The sequence below is a fragment of the Littorina saxatilis genome, linkage group LG7, assembly GCF_037325665.1.
Source record: "Littorina saxatilis isolate snail1 linkage group LG7, US_GU_Lsax_2.0, whole genome shotgun sequence".
In the NCBI taxonomy this organism is placed as follows: domain Eukaryota; kingdom Metazoa; phylum Mollusca; class Gastropoda; order Littorinimorpha; family Littorinidae; genus Littorina; species Littorina saxatilis.
In genome coordinates this window covers 30,809,245-30,824,276 of record NC_090251.1, presented here as the reverse complement: position 1 = coordinate 30,824,276, position 15,032 = coordinate 30,809,245, and the positions used below count along the sequence as shown (strand labels likewise).

Here is a 15,032-nt window from a genome sequence, read left to right as displayed (position 1 = left end):
TCATGCTTTCATCATTTCTTAATTTATTCCCCCGTACCTTAGCCGTTTTTAGCTCATGTTTGGGATCTCCTTTGAATAGGGGCAAACTGCTTTCATACATTTTTTATCATGCTTTCATCATTTCTTCATTTATTCCCCCGTACCTTAGCCGTTTTTAGCTTATGTTTGGGACCTCCTTTGAATAGGGGCAAAATGCTTTCATACATTTTTTATCATGCTTTCATCATTTTTTCATTTATTCCCCCGTACCTTAGCCGTTTTTAGCTCATGTTTGGGACCTCCTTTGAATAGGGGCAACATGCTTTCATACATTTTTATCATGCTTTCATAATTTCTTCATTTATTCCCCTGTACTTTAGCCATTTTTAGCTCATGTTTGGGACTTTTTTTATGAAAGGGGAGGGGTTTCTCCTTTCGTTCATCATTTTTGATAGTCTCCTTACTAGTTAGTACTAATCATTCTTCTTGGGCATTCACTCTGCAGCATTACATCTCTGTATTGGTGATGACGTATTTGCCTTTATTTTTTAAAGCTTCGGAAGCGAGAACACAAAGGGTGGGGTGAAGCAAATATCTGATTTTGTATGTTTTGATATGCTTTAGTTGTTTGATGTTTTGAGAAATTTTGTGCAACATACATTCATTGAAGTATTTTTACTATCACGTGCCCGTTCGTTTGTTTGTTCGTTCGTTCATGCGTTTGTTTGTTTGTTCGTTCGTTTGTACAATTATTCATTTATATATTTAATTTTCAGGAAACGATTTTTACTCCGACCAAATCGGTTCTGTAAAGTGCACATGTTCTCAGAAAAACTAAACAAAACCCCAAAATGCTTTACCCTGCTGATTTACTGCTTTTTACGTGATAGCATGTTATTGTTAACCAGAGAGCTAGTAAACCATCTCCAAATGATAACACTTTGAATTAGATTGTAAAGTGGTAACATAGACCTGTACACACAGTTGCAGTTTAAGATATTTTCATTTTGTTTGTTTGTTTGTGTTCTTTGTTTGTGTTTTCGAGTTCTCAATGCCCTGCGTTCTTCTCCCTTGGAACCTCTCTCTCCGGTGGCTCTGAAATTTCTCACTTTTAAATGGGCTTTTCTGTAATCGCTTGTTTTCCTTTTTTAATTGTTTTTCTGTGTGTTGAGATAAAAGGTTCCTCCCTCATTCATTCAAGACAGTTTCTCTGATTGACTGTCTGAATATTCCTTTTCAGTTAATTACATACATTCCCGCAGTGGGGCACTGCGGTTATGAAATTAAAAGCCCCTCCTGTTTTTGGAACCGCAGGAGCTTTCTAGTTTGCTGTTAGGTAGATTTTTGGTTCCTCTTTCCTGTCATGCTCTCTTTTTCTTCATGAATTCTTTTCTTTTTTCTGCCTTCTTGCTCATTCACCTGTATTTTTTCCAAAAATCTCTTCTCTTGCCGCTTGTCTCGCGATTCATGTATAGTTTAATCTGTTAGTGTTCTGATGTAAGTCCAGCAGTAGATAGGTTAAGCCTATTTTAACATACTGGAAACTGGTAATCTTCCAGTAGGTATTAATTTAGTTTTACTAAAGCCTGCTGGGACACAAGTAATGGGTTAGTGCATTTGTAAACAGGAATCGCTTGACAAGTGGCCCCCTTCATCCCCCCCTTCCTCGTCCTGATATGGCTCTGCGTAGTCGGCTGGACGTTAAGCAACAAACAAACAAACAAACAAAAAATTACATACATCCTTTCAGACGTTGCTGTTGTGTATGTCAAGCTGTGCTCTCGCATTTTCTACAGACAGGAACTTGTATTTGAACTAGGCCTTTCATACCCATGTCCATTCTATGTATTGTAATGTGAATGATATTCAAACATATAAGCTTGGGACCCCCCGCGGGTTAGGGGGAAGAATTTACCCGATGCTCCCCAGCATGTCGTAAGAGGCGACTAACGGATTCTGTTTTTCCTTTTACCCTTGTTAAGTGTTTCTTGTATAGAATATAGTCAATGTTTGTAAAGATTTTAGTCAAGCAATGTAAGAAATCTTAAGTCCTTTGTACTGGAAACTTGCATTCTCCCATTAAGATAATATATTGTACTACGTTGCAAGCCCCTGGGGCAATTTTTTGATTTGTGCTTTTGTGAACAAGAAACAATTAACAAGTGGCTCTATCCCATCTCCCCCCTTTTCCCGTCGCGATATAACCTTGAACGGTTGAAAACGACGTTAAACACCAAATAAAGAAAGATATAAGCTTGGGAAGAACACACACTGCCCTAGTCTTAATTTGACTTGAAGGTCTTGTTCAACCTTGCTTTTCCTAATTTAGTTGAAAAACAAAAGAAATAGGTACTCACCTGACACCAACACACAAAAAAGCACAAAGACAAGGTCGAATTCCATCGCGATATAACCTTCGTGGTTGAAAACGACGTTAAACACCAAATAAAGAAAAGAAAGAAAGGTCGATGTTTTTAGATATTTTTTTTTTACTTTGTGTTCACCCACAGTCATCTTGTTGTTTAGATTCCCTTATGTAGAAAAGAGTTTGAATAATGTGGTGGTTATGCAACATTGTGTGGACAATTGTGGGTGCAGGTATGAACTATGGTCCCTATGATGGTGCACACAGTATATCTGAGCTTTTGAAGGGTGAAGGAGATGATTGAGACTGTATTCAAGAAGTCACGCGACATTCCTTCCCCTTAGATGTACAATGTTCCCTGTGAATTGTTGGTGGTGGCATGAATTTTGGTGAAGTGTTTTATCGCTGTTCTCTTCTTTTGTTCGCATCAGAAAATTCACATACACATAGGCCTATACACACATAAACATGCACGCATGCATACAGGCCCTCACACACCGTTCACACACAAACATTAGAAAATGAAGATGGTTGCATGCACAAAGCATCAGTGCAGTTGACACTCATTTTTAAAAAAAATTGTTTTACATGTGCGCCTATTTTTATCTCATGAGTTTGCAGGTGAAAAAGTAAAATCCACTGCCTCTGAACACAAGAAGATAATACGTTGGATGAACTGCTAAGACTTTTGCAAACAATTGCATTAACTGCTTGCTTTGGTTTCAGATTTGCCAGAGTTTACACAGACCTACACTCGACCATTACCAACACTGATCCCGACAGGGACCTCAAATTCTGGTCAAACAATTATGGGGTGGACATGCCTATGGCCTGGCCAAACTTTGAGGTCAGTTGAATCATTTCTGTGATTTTGCCTTAATTCTTGATATTAATTCTTCATGGTTTTTAGTGCGTTCAGGAACATCTGAAGGTAAGAGATGTGGTTGCAAAAGCGAATTTGATTTTTTTCTGTGTGTGTGTGTATGTGCGTACATGCATGTGTGCACATTGTGTGCATGTGACATTGTGTGTATGTGAGTGTGCATTGTGTGTGTGTGTGTGTGTGTGTGGGAGCTGTGTGTGTGTAGTGTGTGCGCACATTGTGTGTGTGTGCGCACACACATTGCGTGCGTTTGTGTATGGGTATGTGCCTGTTTGTGTGTTGCTACTGAAGGACAACATTTGTTTCTTTTTCTTGTGTCTTCCCTGAATGCGAACAGTCTGCAGCATTGTGTGTGTGGTTTTATACATGATGTTTAACAAGGAATCCACATTTCCAGCAAGATCAGCTGCAAGAGTTTGACATTAGTTAATTATTTGTACAGGAGTATTCCCCAGAGCTGCAGGCGATCTCCAAGCGAGGCAAGGGCTCGGTCACCACAGGGGATGGGGGTATAACCATCACCAGCATCCGACACGCACGCGAGGACAGCTACGGCAGCTACAACGCCGACCAGCCGCCATCCTATACTTCCACTTCACAACGAAACTCTACCGCCATGTCTTCCTCTGCTGCTGGAAGCAGGCCTGAAAGCAGGTGTGTGCATGTAGTTTGTTGCTGAGAGCTTTCAGCACATCTGCTGACTCTACCTGAATAGACACTGGGGTGGTGTGCACAAGAAAGTGCGCAACTAGGTTGGAACCAAGTAGTGGGTGGGTTTGACTAAAATTGAAATTTGATTGGGATTTCAACCAATCTGACCCTGTGCTTGGGTCCCACTCAGATGACGACTTTCAGTCAACTGAACTGTGTTTCATGTTTCAGTAGAAAGAAAGTAATTTCTACTGGAAGTCTGATTCATGAAGTTGGATTCTCTGCAGTAGTGACTCTTTGAATTTTCTTGTCTGTCTGTAAGCTGAAACTGTCGCATCTTTTGGTTCTCTGTTCTATTTAAGCAGCTTAACCCTTTTCTTTATGGAAAGTATGTCAAGCATTTTTGATACATAATCACAAATATACATTTGCGAAATGTCCTCTCCTCAGTAGCATGATTCCTCTGCTGCTATTTTGAGAATTGCAGTTGCAGGAGGAGGCTTAGCATCCCCACTTGTTTCTCTTTTTCTCCCCTTTGCTTGGGAGGGGGTGGGGCAGATTTGTTTTGCCTAAATGGCCATGTCATGGGGAAGGAGAAGTGTATGTTTGGGGAGGGGGGTTTGTACTAATTGTGTGTGTGTGTTTGTGGGTGGTTTTTTTTGCCCCAGAAGAATGATTGTGTAAGGGAAGGAAGAGTTTGCTTCTCTGTTGAAAATGTTTAGTGAAAGGGAAGTTTTTTTGACGGCTCAGTGTTTTTTATTTTTGCGTGTTGTTATTCTATAGTGAGAGTGAGTGCTTGTCACAGATGGCAACCTGTTTTTTTGTGTTGACCTCAAGTTTGTTTTTTTTCCACTGATTTCTTTATCAGTTTAAGCCAGTCTCATATTGTTGTTTTATTTATGTAGTCATTTGTATGGCAAAGGTATTATGAAAATCTCAGAATTTTAAGATATATTAATTATTACCAGTACACAGCGCTCAAACTCTGTTCTGTATTTTCTATTCCTGCCAGGGGGAAAAAAAGGGTTGAGGGTTACCGTGCATGGGGTAGTACCTTATGAACTGCGAGCACCCAACTCTATCCACATGAACACTATATTGTGTTTTATCTGCAGCAATAGATATGATACCACTCTCAATCCTTTTGGCGAGGATGAGGATGAGGAGCACCACAGAGAAGGATCAAAGTATACACACGCTCTATATAAAGCCCTAGCATGGAATGCTGTTATGCGCATGCTGTTATCAATAGTTTGAACAAGCATCATACTTGAGCTTAACAGCTTGCAGTGTAGCTGTGGATGACATGCCCAATTCTGCCCAGTTTTTTGTATTTTATTTTTTAAAACACTACCTCGTGTGTGTGTGTGTGTGTGTGTATGTGTGCGTGTTTTTTTCTTTTTTTTCTTTCTTTTTTAAAATTTTTCAGTGATGTAGATTTTTTCTCACTTTTTTCATAGCCATGCATATTGTGAAGCTTGCAACAGTTACTGTTTTTTTATTTCGCCTTTGGAATGTAAGGGGTTGAATGCAGATTGTACAGTATGCCTATTCACTGACTATGCTTGGACTTTAAACTGTAGCAGTGCATATTGTAAACACAAATCATGTGTAATTTTCCGTCCCTTTTTTCACCTCGATAATGACCTTTGTCTTTAAGTATAGGTCACATTCCCAGCTTGACCCAAACGAAAACTCACTCTTTCTATCCTTAGTGTCATCTGCACTGATGTGTGTGTGTGGTATTTGTGTATGTATGTGTGTGTGTGTGTGTGTGTGGTTGTTGTTGTTTGGTTAATTTGGAAAATGAGATTGTCTTCACTAATCGATAAAATTTTAAGAAAAAATTTTAAGTTCAAGGTAAGCGATGCAGTTCTGTTTGCTGGTTGTGCAGAAATGAACAACTTTGTTTTTTTGGAATGACGGTGTTGCCAGTTGGTTTTTGACATGCTTTCACAACTCAATCTAGCTTAAAACAGTGTCACAATAAACTTCAGGACTAATCCAAAGCTTCATTAAGCATGAAACAGTCTTCAATATAATTAATTCAAATTTATTTAAGTTTTGCGTTTTGCCTTATTTGTAACTGCCTGCAGTGTAGCTTAAAAGAAACGTGCTGATAAGTATTTTGAGGACATGTTCTCGGTTATTTTTTTTATTTTTTTTTATGTTTTCTTAAAATAATGCTGTGCAGTGAGTTTGCTCTGGCTGGTTTTTTGAGTCACTTGAGAAAAAGTGACTCTATGTAATCGGTCAGTGTTAGTCTGTCCGGCCGGCCGGCCGTCCGGCCGGCCGTCCGTAGACACCACCTTAACGTTGGACTTTTCTCGGAAACTATCAAAGCGATCGGGCTCATATTTTGTTTAGTCGTGACCTCCAATGACCTCTACACTTTAACGATGGTTTCGTTGACCTTTGACCTTTTTCAAGGTCACAGGTCAGCGTCAAAGGAAAAATTAGACATTTTATATCTTTGACAAAGTTCATCGGATGTGATTGAAACTTTGTAGGATTATTCTTTACATCAAAGTATTTACATCTGTAGCCTTTTACGAACGTTATCAGAAAAACAAGGGAGATAACTAGCCTTTTCTGTTCGGCAACACACAACTTAACGTTGGGCTTTTCTCGGAAACTATAAAAGTGACCGGGCTCAAATTTTATGTGAACGTGACTCATTGTGTTGTGAATAGCAATTTCTTCCTGTCCATCTGATGCCTCATATAATATTCAGAACTGCGAAAGTGACTCGATCGAGCGTTTGCTCTTCTTGTGTTTGTTTAACTTATTAAAGAAGTATGAATACACCCCTTCGGAGCTTTGAGTGCGCATGCGCGGCTAGTCACATTTTTGGCGGCAGGGGGCGCTCCGTTGTACCAAACACACTCAAGATCCATTCCACTTAAATCATGAAACTATCGTGGGACAAAAACCACAGAAATATCAAAGAGATAAGAGCTTACGAGGGAAAACTTGAACGCAATCGGCAATGTACCTCTTCTGAAGACCTCGTGTTTGGTACAATTTGCAATCCCAGCATGCAATGCGCGGACTCTCGCCTGAGACTCCGAAAGGGTGTATTAATGTTACTAATGGCATAAAGAGCTCTAAAGTAGTAAATTTGATAAGACACATCAATGACTCATTGTTATTGTACCACTCTTTGCATTACATTGGAAAGGCCTCGATTGTAGTCAGATTTCATGGCTTGCTTTAAATTAAAAATATATGTTCCATTATTTTCCATTTTTCAGACTGCAATACTTTGAGCAGTACACTTTAAATCAGTTTTCTTATATAATTAATTATTAATTGGTTTTGTTATTTCTGTGCAAGTGATCAGGTTCAGCTGTTGATTGACTAATGACGGGCAAGGTATTTTTTTTAGAAGATCATGTTATTTTGTTGTTCACAAGCTCATAGCTCATTTTTCTGTTATTTTTCTGGTAATGTTTATTCTGTTACTTTAGTTCTGCTGTTGGTGGACTGATAACTGACAATATATTTATTAGATGGAGGACACATTAGGTTGTTTTTCACCAGCGTAGAGCTTGTTTTACTACTATTTTTCTTTTCTTTGTTTGAGTGTTCATTCTGTTGTTACTATTAATCTTGAGACCTGGGTGGCCGAGTGGCAACGCACTTGCGCTCGGAAGCGAGAGGTTGCGAGTTCGACCCTGGGTCAGGGCGTTAGCAATTTTCTCCCCCCTTTCCTAACCTAGGTGGTTGGTTCAAGTGCTAGTCTTTCGGATGAGATGAAAAACCGAGGTCCCTTCGTGTACACTACGTTGGGGTGTGCACGTTAAAGATCCCACGATTGACAAAAGGGTCTTTCCTGGCAAAATTGTATAGGCATAGATAAAAATGTCCACCAAAATACCCGTGTGACTTGGAATAATAGGCCGTGAAAAGTAGGATATGCGCCGAAATGGCTGCGATCTGCTGGCCGATGTGAATGCGTGATGTATTGTGTACAAAAATTCCATCTCACACGGCATCAATAAATCCCTGCGCCTTGAATATGTGCTCGATATAAATTGCATAAAATTAAAATTTAAAAAAAAATCCCTGCGCTTAGAACTGTACCCACGGAATACGCGCGATATAAGCCTCATATTGATTGATTGATTGATTGATAATTGTTGACTTATTACTTTTGTTGTGATCATTGTCATTTTGATGTCACCTTTAGTATTTCAGCATGTATTTTTTTTCCATCATCAACTGATTTCCTTTGGGTGTGCTCCTGCAGTACTCACAAAAAAAAGTGATTTACCATGTGCAGGTGTTCAAAACAGAAGGAAGAAAAAAATCATGAAAAAAAAGGAAAATAGCACCACTGCTTTCTTTATTTCTAATCTTCATTGTCAATTTTTCCCCTCTGTTTTCAGTGGCCCAGCAATGGCCCAGGGGTCGTCAAATGGAGAGAACCCGTTTGGTGACCAGGATTTGGACGGGGATGAGGAGGGGGTGGATCTAGACGACAGTAGCCAGGGGTGGGCCGTTCGCGCTCTCTATGACTACGACAAGGCTGAGGAAGATGAGATAGGATTCAAAGCAGGTGGGTAGACTCTGTGTGTGTGTGTGTGTGTGTGTGTGTGTGTGTGTGTGTGTGTGTGTGTGTGTGTGTGTGTGTGTGTGTGTGTGTGTGTGTGTGTGTGTGTGTGTGAGAGAGAGAGAATACAAGAAAACTAGTGTGAGAGAGAAATGAGAGAAAATGGTGTGTGTGTGCCTGCTGGGATTATAGTTGAGGGGAGGGTACAAAGTAGAGAGAATAATCGATGAGGAAGAGTTGTTTCCCTGGCACTCTGAAGCTCGTCTCTGGATAAAAGATGCTTATCTCAATCAGATTGTGTGTCTTCAGTGAGTTGGAGACAAATGAAAGACATAGTGCGAGTGCAAGAAACACGATTGTAACAACTCAGATGTTGACATTAAATGATTAAAACCAAACTTTGCTTTTTTTTCAGATGTGTTTGTTCAAACAACTCAGATGTGTACAACGAATGAAAAACGAACTTTTGTATGTTTTTCAGGGGATGTGTTTGTTCAGCTGACAAACGAGGATGAGATGGGATGGTGCAGAGGTCGCAAAGATGGGATTGTGGGTCTCTTCCCCAGCAACTACGTTGAGAGGATATGAGACATCTCCGTGTCTGTTCAGAGAGATATCTCCAAAACTGTCACGAGACATGAGACTTCTCAGAAACGTTGTAGCTCTGTGGACTTGTAGCTCTGTGGACGTATGGCTATGTCAACATAGATTGTTAAACATGTGCTAGGCAAAAATAGAGATGATACTGCAACAATTACTCACCAGTTCAAAGATGAGATAGCAGCTGCTCACCAGTGAGAAAAGAGATATCACCAGAAATTGCTCACCGGCTTCCCATCTTCTTTCACCACAACACTCACCGCTGACCTACTCGCAAATTCACCTGTGTTTCAGAACATGTAGAGAGCATTTGAGGAATGTTTCGGTACAAGCTGTGTAGGTAAAGAAAAATTCTGTGGAATTTTTGTGGCCAAAAAAAGGTGAGAATGTGCACAAAATGTGGAGTAAAAAAAGACTTGGAGGATTGTTTCTTGTCTTGCGTTTTAACAGTTTTTGTTTTCAGTGTCACCATTTTCTCCCAGTATAATTTTTTATAATTTCCTTTTGATATGAAAAAGGTGTGGTCTAAATCTGCTCAGTTAATTTTGATTAAGAAACTGTAGATTTGTTGAAGTATGTAAAGGTAATAAGTGCAGTTTTATGTGGACATGAAACGGAAGCCTTTTGAACACAACTATTGTCATTTATGTGTGTATGAAAGCCAGAGAGGACAGTGTTTGTGTGTGTGTGTTGTAAATAAGTTTAGTCTGATTCTGTGATTGTCTCAATTTGAAAGGATTGGTTAATTTGAGAACCTGTGTTGCAATGGTGACAAGTAAATTAAAGCCAAGAGTTTTGGGACTGTGCTTGAAGTCGGTGTTGAAAGCTGCAAAGGAAAGCTCGGCTACATTTATTTCTTATTTTTGTAGTTTAACAGAGTTCATTTGTGTGCTTGGATGAAAATTGTGTGAATTGTGTAACAAACTACGCCAAGAATAACATGCTTCCAGTGAATCCCTCATTCTAGCTCCCCTCGATCCCCATCACCCTATCCCATTATCTTTCTCTGTCTCCTGCTAATATGTAGGTGGAACATCTTTTCTGCTGCCCCCCGCGGGTTAGGGTGAGTCCCATATTGGTTGGGGCGAGAAAGAATTTACCCGATGCTCCCCAGCATGTCGTAAGTGGCGACTAACGGATTCTGTTTCTCCTTTTACCCTTGTTAAGTGTTTCTTGTATAGAATATAGTCAATTTTTGTAAAGATTTTAGTCAAGCAGTATGTAAGAAATGTTAAGTCCTTTGTACTGGAAACTTGCATTCTCCCAGTAAGGTCATATATTGTACTACGTTGCAAGCCCCTGGAGCAAATTTTTGATTAGTGCTTTTGTGAACAAGAAACAATTGACAAGTGGCTCTATCCCATCACCCCCCTTCCCTCCGTCGCGATATAACCTTGAACGGTTGAAAACGACGTTAAACACCAAATAAAGAAAGAAAGATCTTTTCTGCTTGGCATCAAAACTTGTAGTGAGAGAGAAAAAGGGAGATGGATATTTTGTAAATCTGATAATCTGGGGGGGAAATAGTGGGGAAAGACAGTGTGTACATGAAAGGGAGAATATATTCTTTAAAAACAAAACAAAAAAGGTCATCCTTCATGGCTGGTCTAGGTTGAGTCGATTTAAATCTAACTGAAAATGTGGACAGTTATTTTTGTGTGATTTGTGCAATAGAATGATAATGCCTTGGCATTTTTCATAACCTCAACAAAACATGAGTTGGGATTGTTACCCAATTATTGTAGATGTCTTCACTTTTGTTTTTTCTTTATTTTTCCTTTTCTGTTTTTTTATTTGTTTGTTTTTTTAGCCGAATGACATTGCCTTGCATAGCACAGACCCATCTTTTCTGCTGAAATGCATGTGTCATGCTAAATAGCTGGGAATTTTTGTTTGGGGGGTTGATGTGTTTTTCTTCAAAGTTTCAGTAAACATTTCAATTGGAAACTAAAAATGAAGATGTTAAGTTTGGTAGATTTTCAGCTGGACTGAAACTGTAGAACTTGTCTTGTTTGTGTGTGTGTGTATGTGTGTGTGTGTGTGTTGTTGTTTTCTCTTGCATCATTGTGGTCTTTTTTCTGTGTTATTTAACTTTTCGGTTTAGACTTGTCTTCCTTGTAAGATTAATTTTGTAAGGTACATTTTAACATGTTTTCATTTTGTCCCCTTTGAAATGTGAGTATGGCGGTGACATACATTTTTGATTTTCTCAGGTTTGGTTGTTTGTTTGTATTGGATGTACATATGTAATGTAAAAAAAGAACTTACATTCAGAACAGAGTGGCTTCATATTAAGTACGTGTTCCCTGGTTTCTGAAAGAATAGATCAAAGTATTTTTGCTGTTAAACCTATGTATATAATGACTGGTAACTTGAACATCTGAGGTTAAGTTACCTTTGGCATATGGTTATTGTCTGTAACTCTGGAAAATGTATACTCGGCTATGCGATTAGATTGTCAAAGACACGATCGCTTGACATTCTTTGCATCCTGAAGTGGTTGCAGCTTTGCTTTTGTGCATGAAAGTAGTGCTGTTTGCAAAATTGAACGCTTGTTTGGCAAGTGTTTTGGTACAGTGGTTTTCATGAAGCTTAATTGAAGAAAAATGCACAGGAAGTCGGGTGAAAGTTCTTTTGTCGTTGCAATACATAAAAACAGAAGTGTATTTAGCAAAGATATTACTTACTCAGATATTGTGTATCTGTCTATCGCCTGTATGTCTGTGTTAGCGCCATATCTACATAATATCGACACATAGCCTTTTTCTTTATCATTCCACGGGTTTGGGTTCATGGTGATGTTGTAAACCCAACACACTGTTACGTGACGCGTGCTGATACTCGCAGTTTGTCGGCTTATCATTGTTTCATGGCTTTATTGTATATAAGTGGAACATTTTGTGATTAACTCCAAATCTACGTTTGTCAATGCCTCCCATTACATTCATCATCTATGCAGTTTGCCAGCCCCGCGTGATACTAACACTGTGTGCCAGTACTGCAGAACTTGTGTTCAAATACATCCTGGAAATTGAGAAAAGGTCATTAAAGCTTGATCTTTCATGTGGAGAGATTTGCATCACTGTGAGTTGAAAGCATCTCCACCAAAAAAAATGTACTTGCAGCGCGATTAACCATAAAGCTATCCTTCACAGATCCTGCTGAACCCAGCCTGTCTTTTCTGAAAGAGTTAATTCGACATTAGGATCTAAGTGTACAGCTTGCATTTGTTTGCTACTTCCATTTTCAACACCCAAAACGTGTTGAACAAACAAGTAAACGTTTTATCCCCGTTTGAGGAAACAAGTATACATAAAGCTGCAGGAGGTGAATGATAGGTAGTGGTGTTGCCACTCCCATGATCAACTAATAATTTATGGTACTGGTGACAAGCTTTGATTCTTACAGATTTTCTTGTCCAAAACAATACACAAGCAAGTGGACGATAAATATAGAAATACATTTATGTGGAAAAAGATAGTGTGGGATTAGCTTCAATCACTGGCTTTTATTATGGTTTCAAAGTAATTTGTTATCACTTTGAAACAACTCAGGGCCATTTGCTGTAGATAATGTGAGTGTGTTAAAGGCTGTGCTATGTATTATCTTTTTCGTTTGTTAGGTTTGAGGGATCAGCTTTGTTCTGCTTCTGACTTGACGCTTTAAGAAAAGACTTTTTTCAGGTCTGTGATGCAGTCGAGCTTTTGTGTGTTTGGGTGAAGATGGTATTTTGGCATTTTGCCAGAAAAAATGAGCAAAAAATAATCAGATATGGTGTAGCGGGCTTTACTAGCAGTCATTATATAGGCTGTTAGGTGTGTTGCTTGCTTGCTTGAGACATTTTTCAAGTGAGCTTGATTGGTGTGTACGATGCTCCCCAGCATGTCGTAAGAGGCGACTAACGGATTCTGTTTCTCCTTTTACCCTTGTTAAGTGTTTCTTGTATAGAATATAGTCAATTTTTGTAAAGATTTTAGTCAAGCAGTATGTAAGAAATGTTAAGTCCTTTGTACTGGAAACTTGCATTCTCCCAGTAAGGTAATATATTGTACTACGTTGCAAGCCCCTGGAGCAATTTTTTGTTTTGATTAGTGCTTTTGTGAACAAGAAACAATTAACAAGTGGCTCTATCCCATCTCCCCCCCTTTCCCCGTCGCGATATAACCTTCGTGGTTGAAAACGACGTTAAACACCAAATAAAGAATAAAGAAAGAAAGATTGGTGTGTAAAGAATGGTCTGTACTTCTGTGACATGATTTATTGGCATGCTAAAGGACCTTTTTGTAATATCACTTACAACTCAGTCGTATTCAAGTATCTAAACCCACAAGTATTTAGGGAAGGGTCTTGCAGTTTTTGAAAGTATTATTGAAATTTATATATAATAATTGTGTAATCAATTAAAATTCAAACATACTTTACTCGAGCTACGATTGGTTTTGCCTGCGTTTGAACGAATTTTGTAAGGGGGTAGAACACTGTACAGTGGTAACATTATCTCACACTATGAAGTGAGATGTATTTTACATGTATTGTCACTGGTTAGCAGATCTGCTATTGTGTTCACAGAACTTTGCAACACTCCAGATTTGTTGACTGACAATTTTTACTATTTTCACACACAGTAACTGGTTTTTGAATATTCATTGTTTTATCATGAGTACAATTTTCTTCAACATTTTCCCATATTTCTGTAACGTTTCTCAGCAGATCATATCTTTGAATACCCCCCGCGGGTTAGGGGGAAGAATTTACCCTATGCTCCCCAGCATGTCATAAGAGGCGACTAACGGATTCTGTTTCCCTTTTTACCCTTGTTAAGTGTTTCTTGTATAGAATATAGTCAATTTTTGTAAAGATTTTAGTCAAGCAGTATGTCAGAAATGTTAAGTCCTTTGTACTGGAAACTTGCATTCTCCCAGTAAGGTAATACATTGTACTACGTTGTAAGCCCCTGGAGCAAATTTTTGATTAGTGCTTTTGTGAACAAGAAACAATTGACAAGTGGCTCTATCCCATCTCCCCCCTTTCCCCGTTGCGATATAACCTTCGTGGTTGAAAACAACGTTAAACACCAAATAAAGAAAGATATCTTTGAATGAATTGAAAACGCATAACTGTCACATGAAAAAAAATCACAGACACTACCGCTTTAAAGTTGGTTGCACAATGTCGGCATAAGTTAAACTGTCTTCATATTTTCACACATTCATTATGTGCTTGTGTGTTGGCACTTCGTAATCAGTCCTTCATGTATTGTGGCATCACAGGAACCTTAATATATTGACCGTCTGTTTCAAATACATGTGAAAAGCAGTGTGCTTTCCAGCACTGAAAAGTTTAACAAGATGTATTAGAGTACATTGTAATAATGTAACACCCCATTGTTAATATTTATCGAATTATACTGCAATAAAAAAAAACTATAACAGACTTTTGTGTTTGCTGTTATATTTGTCAGATTTACATCAGAAACAATATTCTGTTCTGTGTAGTGTGTGGTGAATGTTGTTCTTGTTTGTGTTTATCTGGGAAACTGGGGTCACAGCAGTTTGTCAAAAATGAAAAAATAATTTGCTGATCAAGATGGCACACATAATTTACAAATTTGAATGTTATCACCACAAGCCTTTTCTCCAAAAGTGCCTTTTGCCAAAAGTTGCACCATCAGTCACCTACATACACACATGCACACAGTGATGCAGACTTCAAAGTTTTTCTCTCTTGCGCACACATTTATATGTACATGTACACACATTATGTTTTGCAAGTTCTTGTTTCTTTTCATGGTGGAAAGAATAAGAACCATGGCTTTCCAGATTCTATAACTCGGTCGACATACATGTAGTACTCCTGTCAAAAGTATAATTAACCTGTTCGCTGCCAGTAAATATTTGTGTACGAAGCATTACCTGCATTTACCTGAATTGACATTACTTACTGTGTGCCCTTAATGTATAAATGAATACACCACACACATTATTTTTTGTTGTTCTACT

General features: G+C 38.7%; 1 protein-coding gene across 5 annotated transcripts in view; it reads left to right on the top strand.

Moving 5' to 3' along the window:
* LOC138971160 (protein kinase C and casein kinase substrate in neurons protein 1-like) overlaps window positions 1–14,466 on the top strand; it is a 47,885-nt gene extending 33,419 nt beyond the window's left edge. For 4 of the 5 annotated variants that reach the window (XM_070343795.1, XM_070343796.1, XM_070343798.1 and 1 more), the window contains 5 exons: window positions 3,071–3,191; window positions 3,670–3,881; window positions 4,994–5,065; window positions 8,270–8,439; window positions 8,915–14,466. In XM_070343795.1, coding sequence (XP_070199896.1) covers window positions 3,071–3,191; window positions 3,670–3,881; window positions 4,994–5,065; window positions 8,270–8,439; window positions 8,915–9,021 — 682 coding nt within the window. In that variant the 3' untranslated portion in view covers window positions 9,022–14,466. The remainder of the gene's footprint in view (window positions 1–3,070; window positions 3,192–3,669; window positions 3,882–4,993; window positions 5,066–8,269; window positions 8,440–8,914) is intronic. The other variant, XM_070343799.1, reaches the window with a different exon arrangement.
* The last annotated feature ends 566 nt before the right edge of the window (window positions 14,467–15,032 follow it).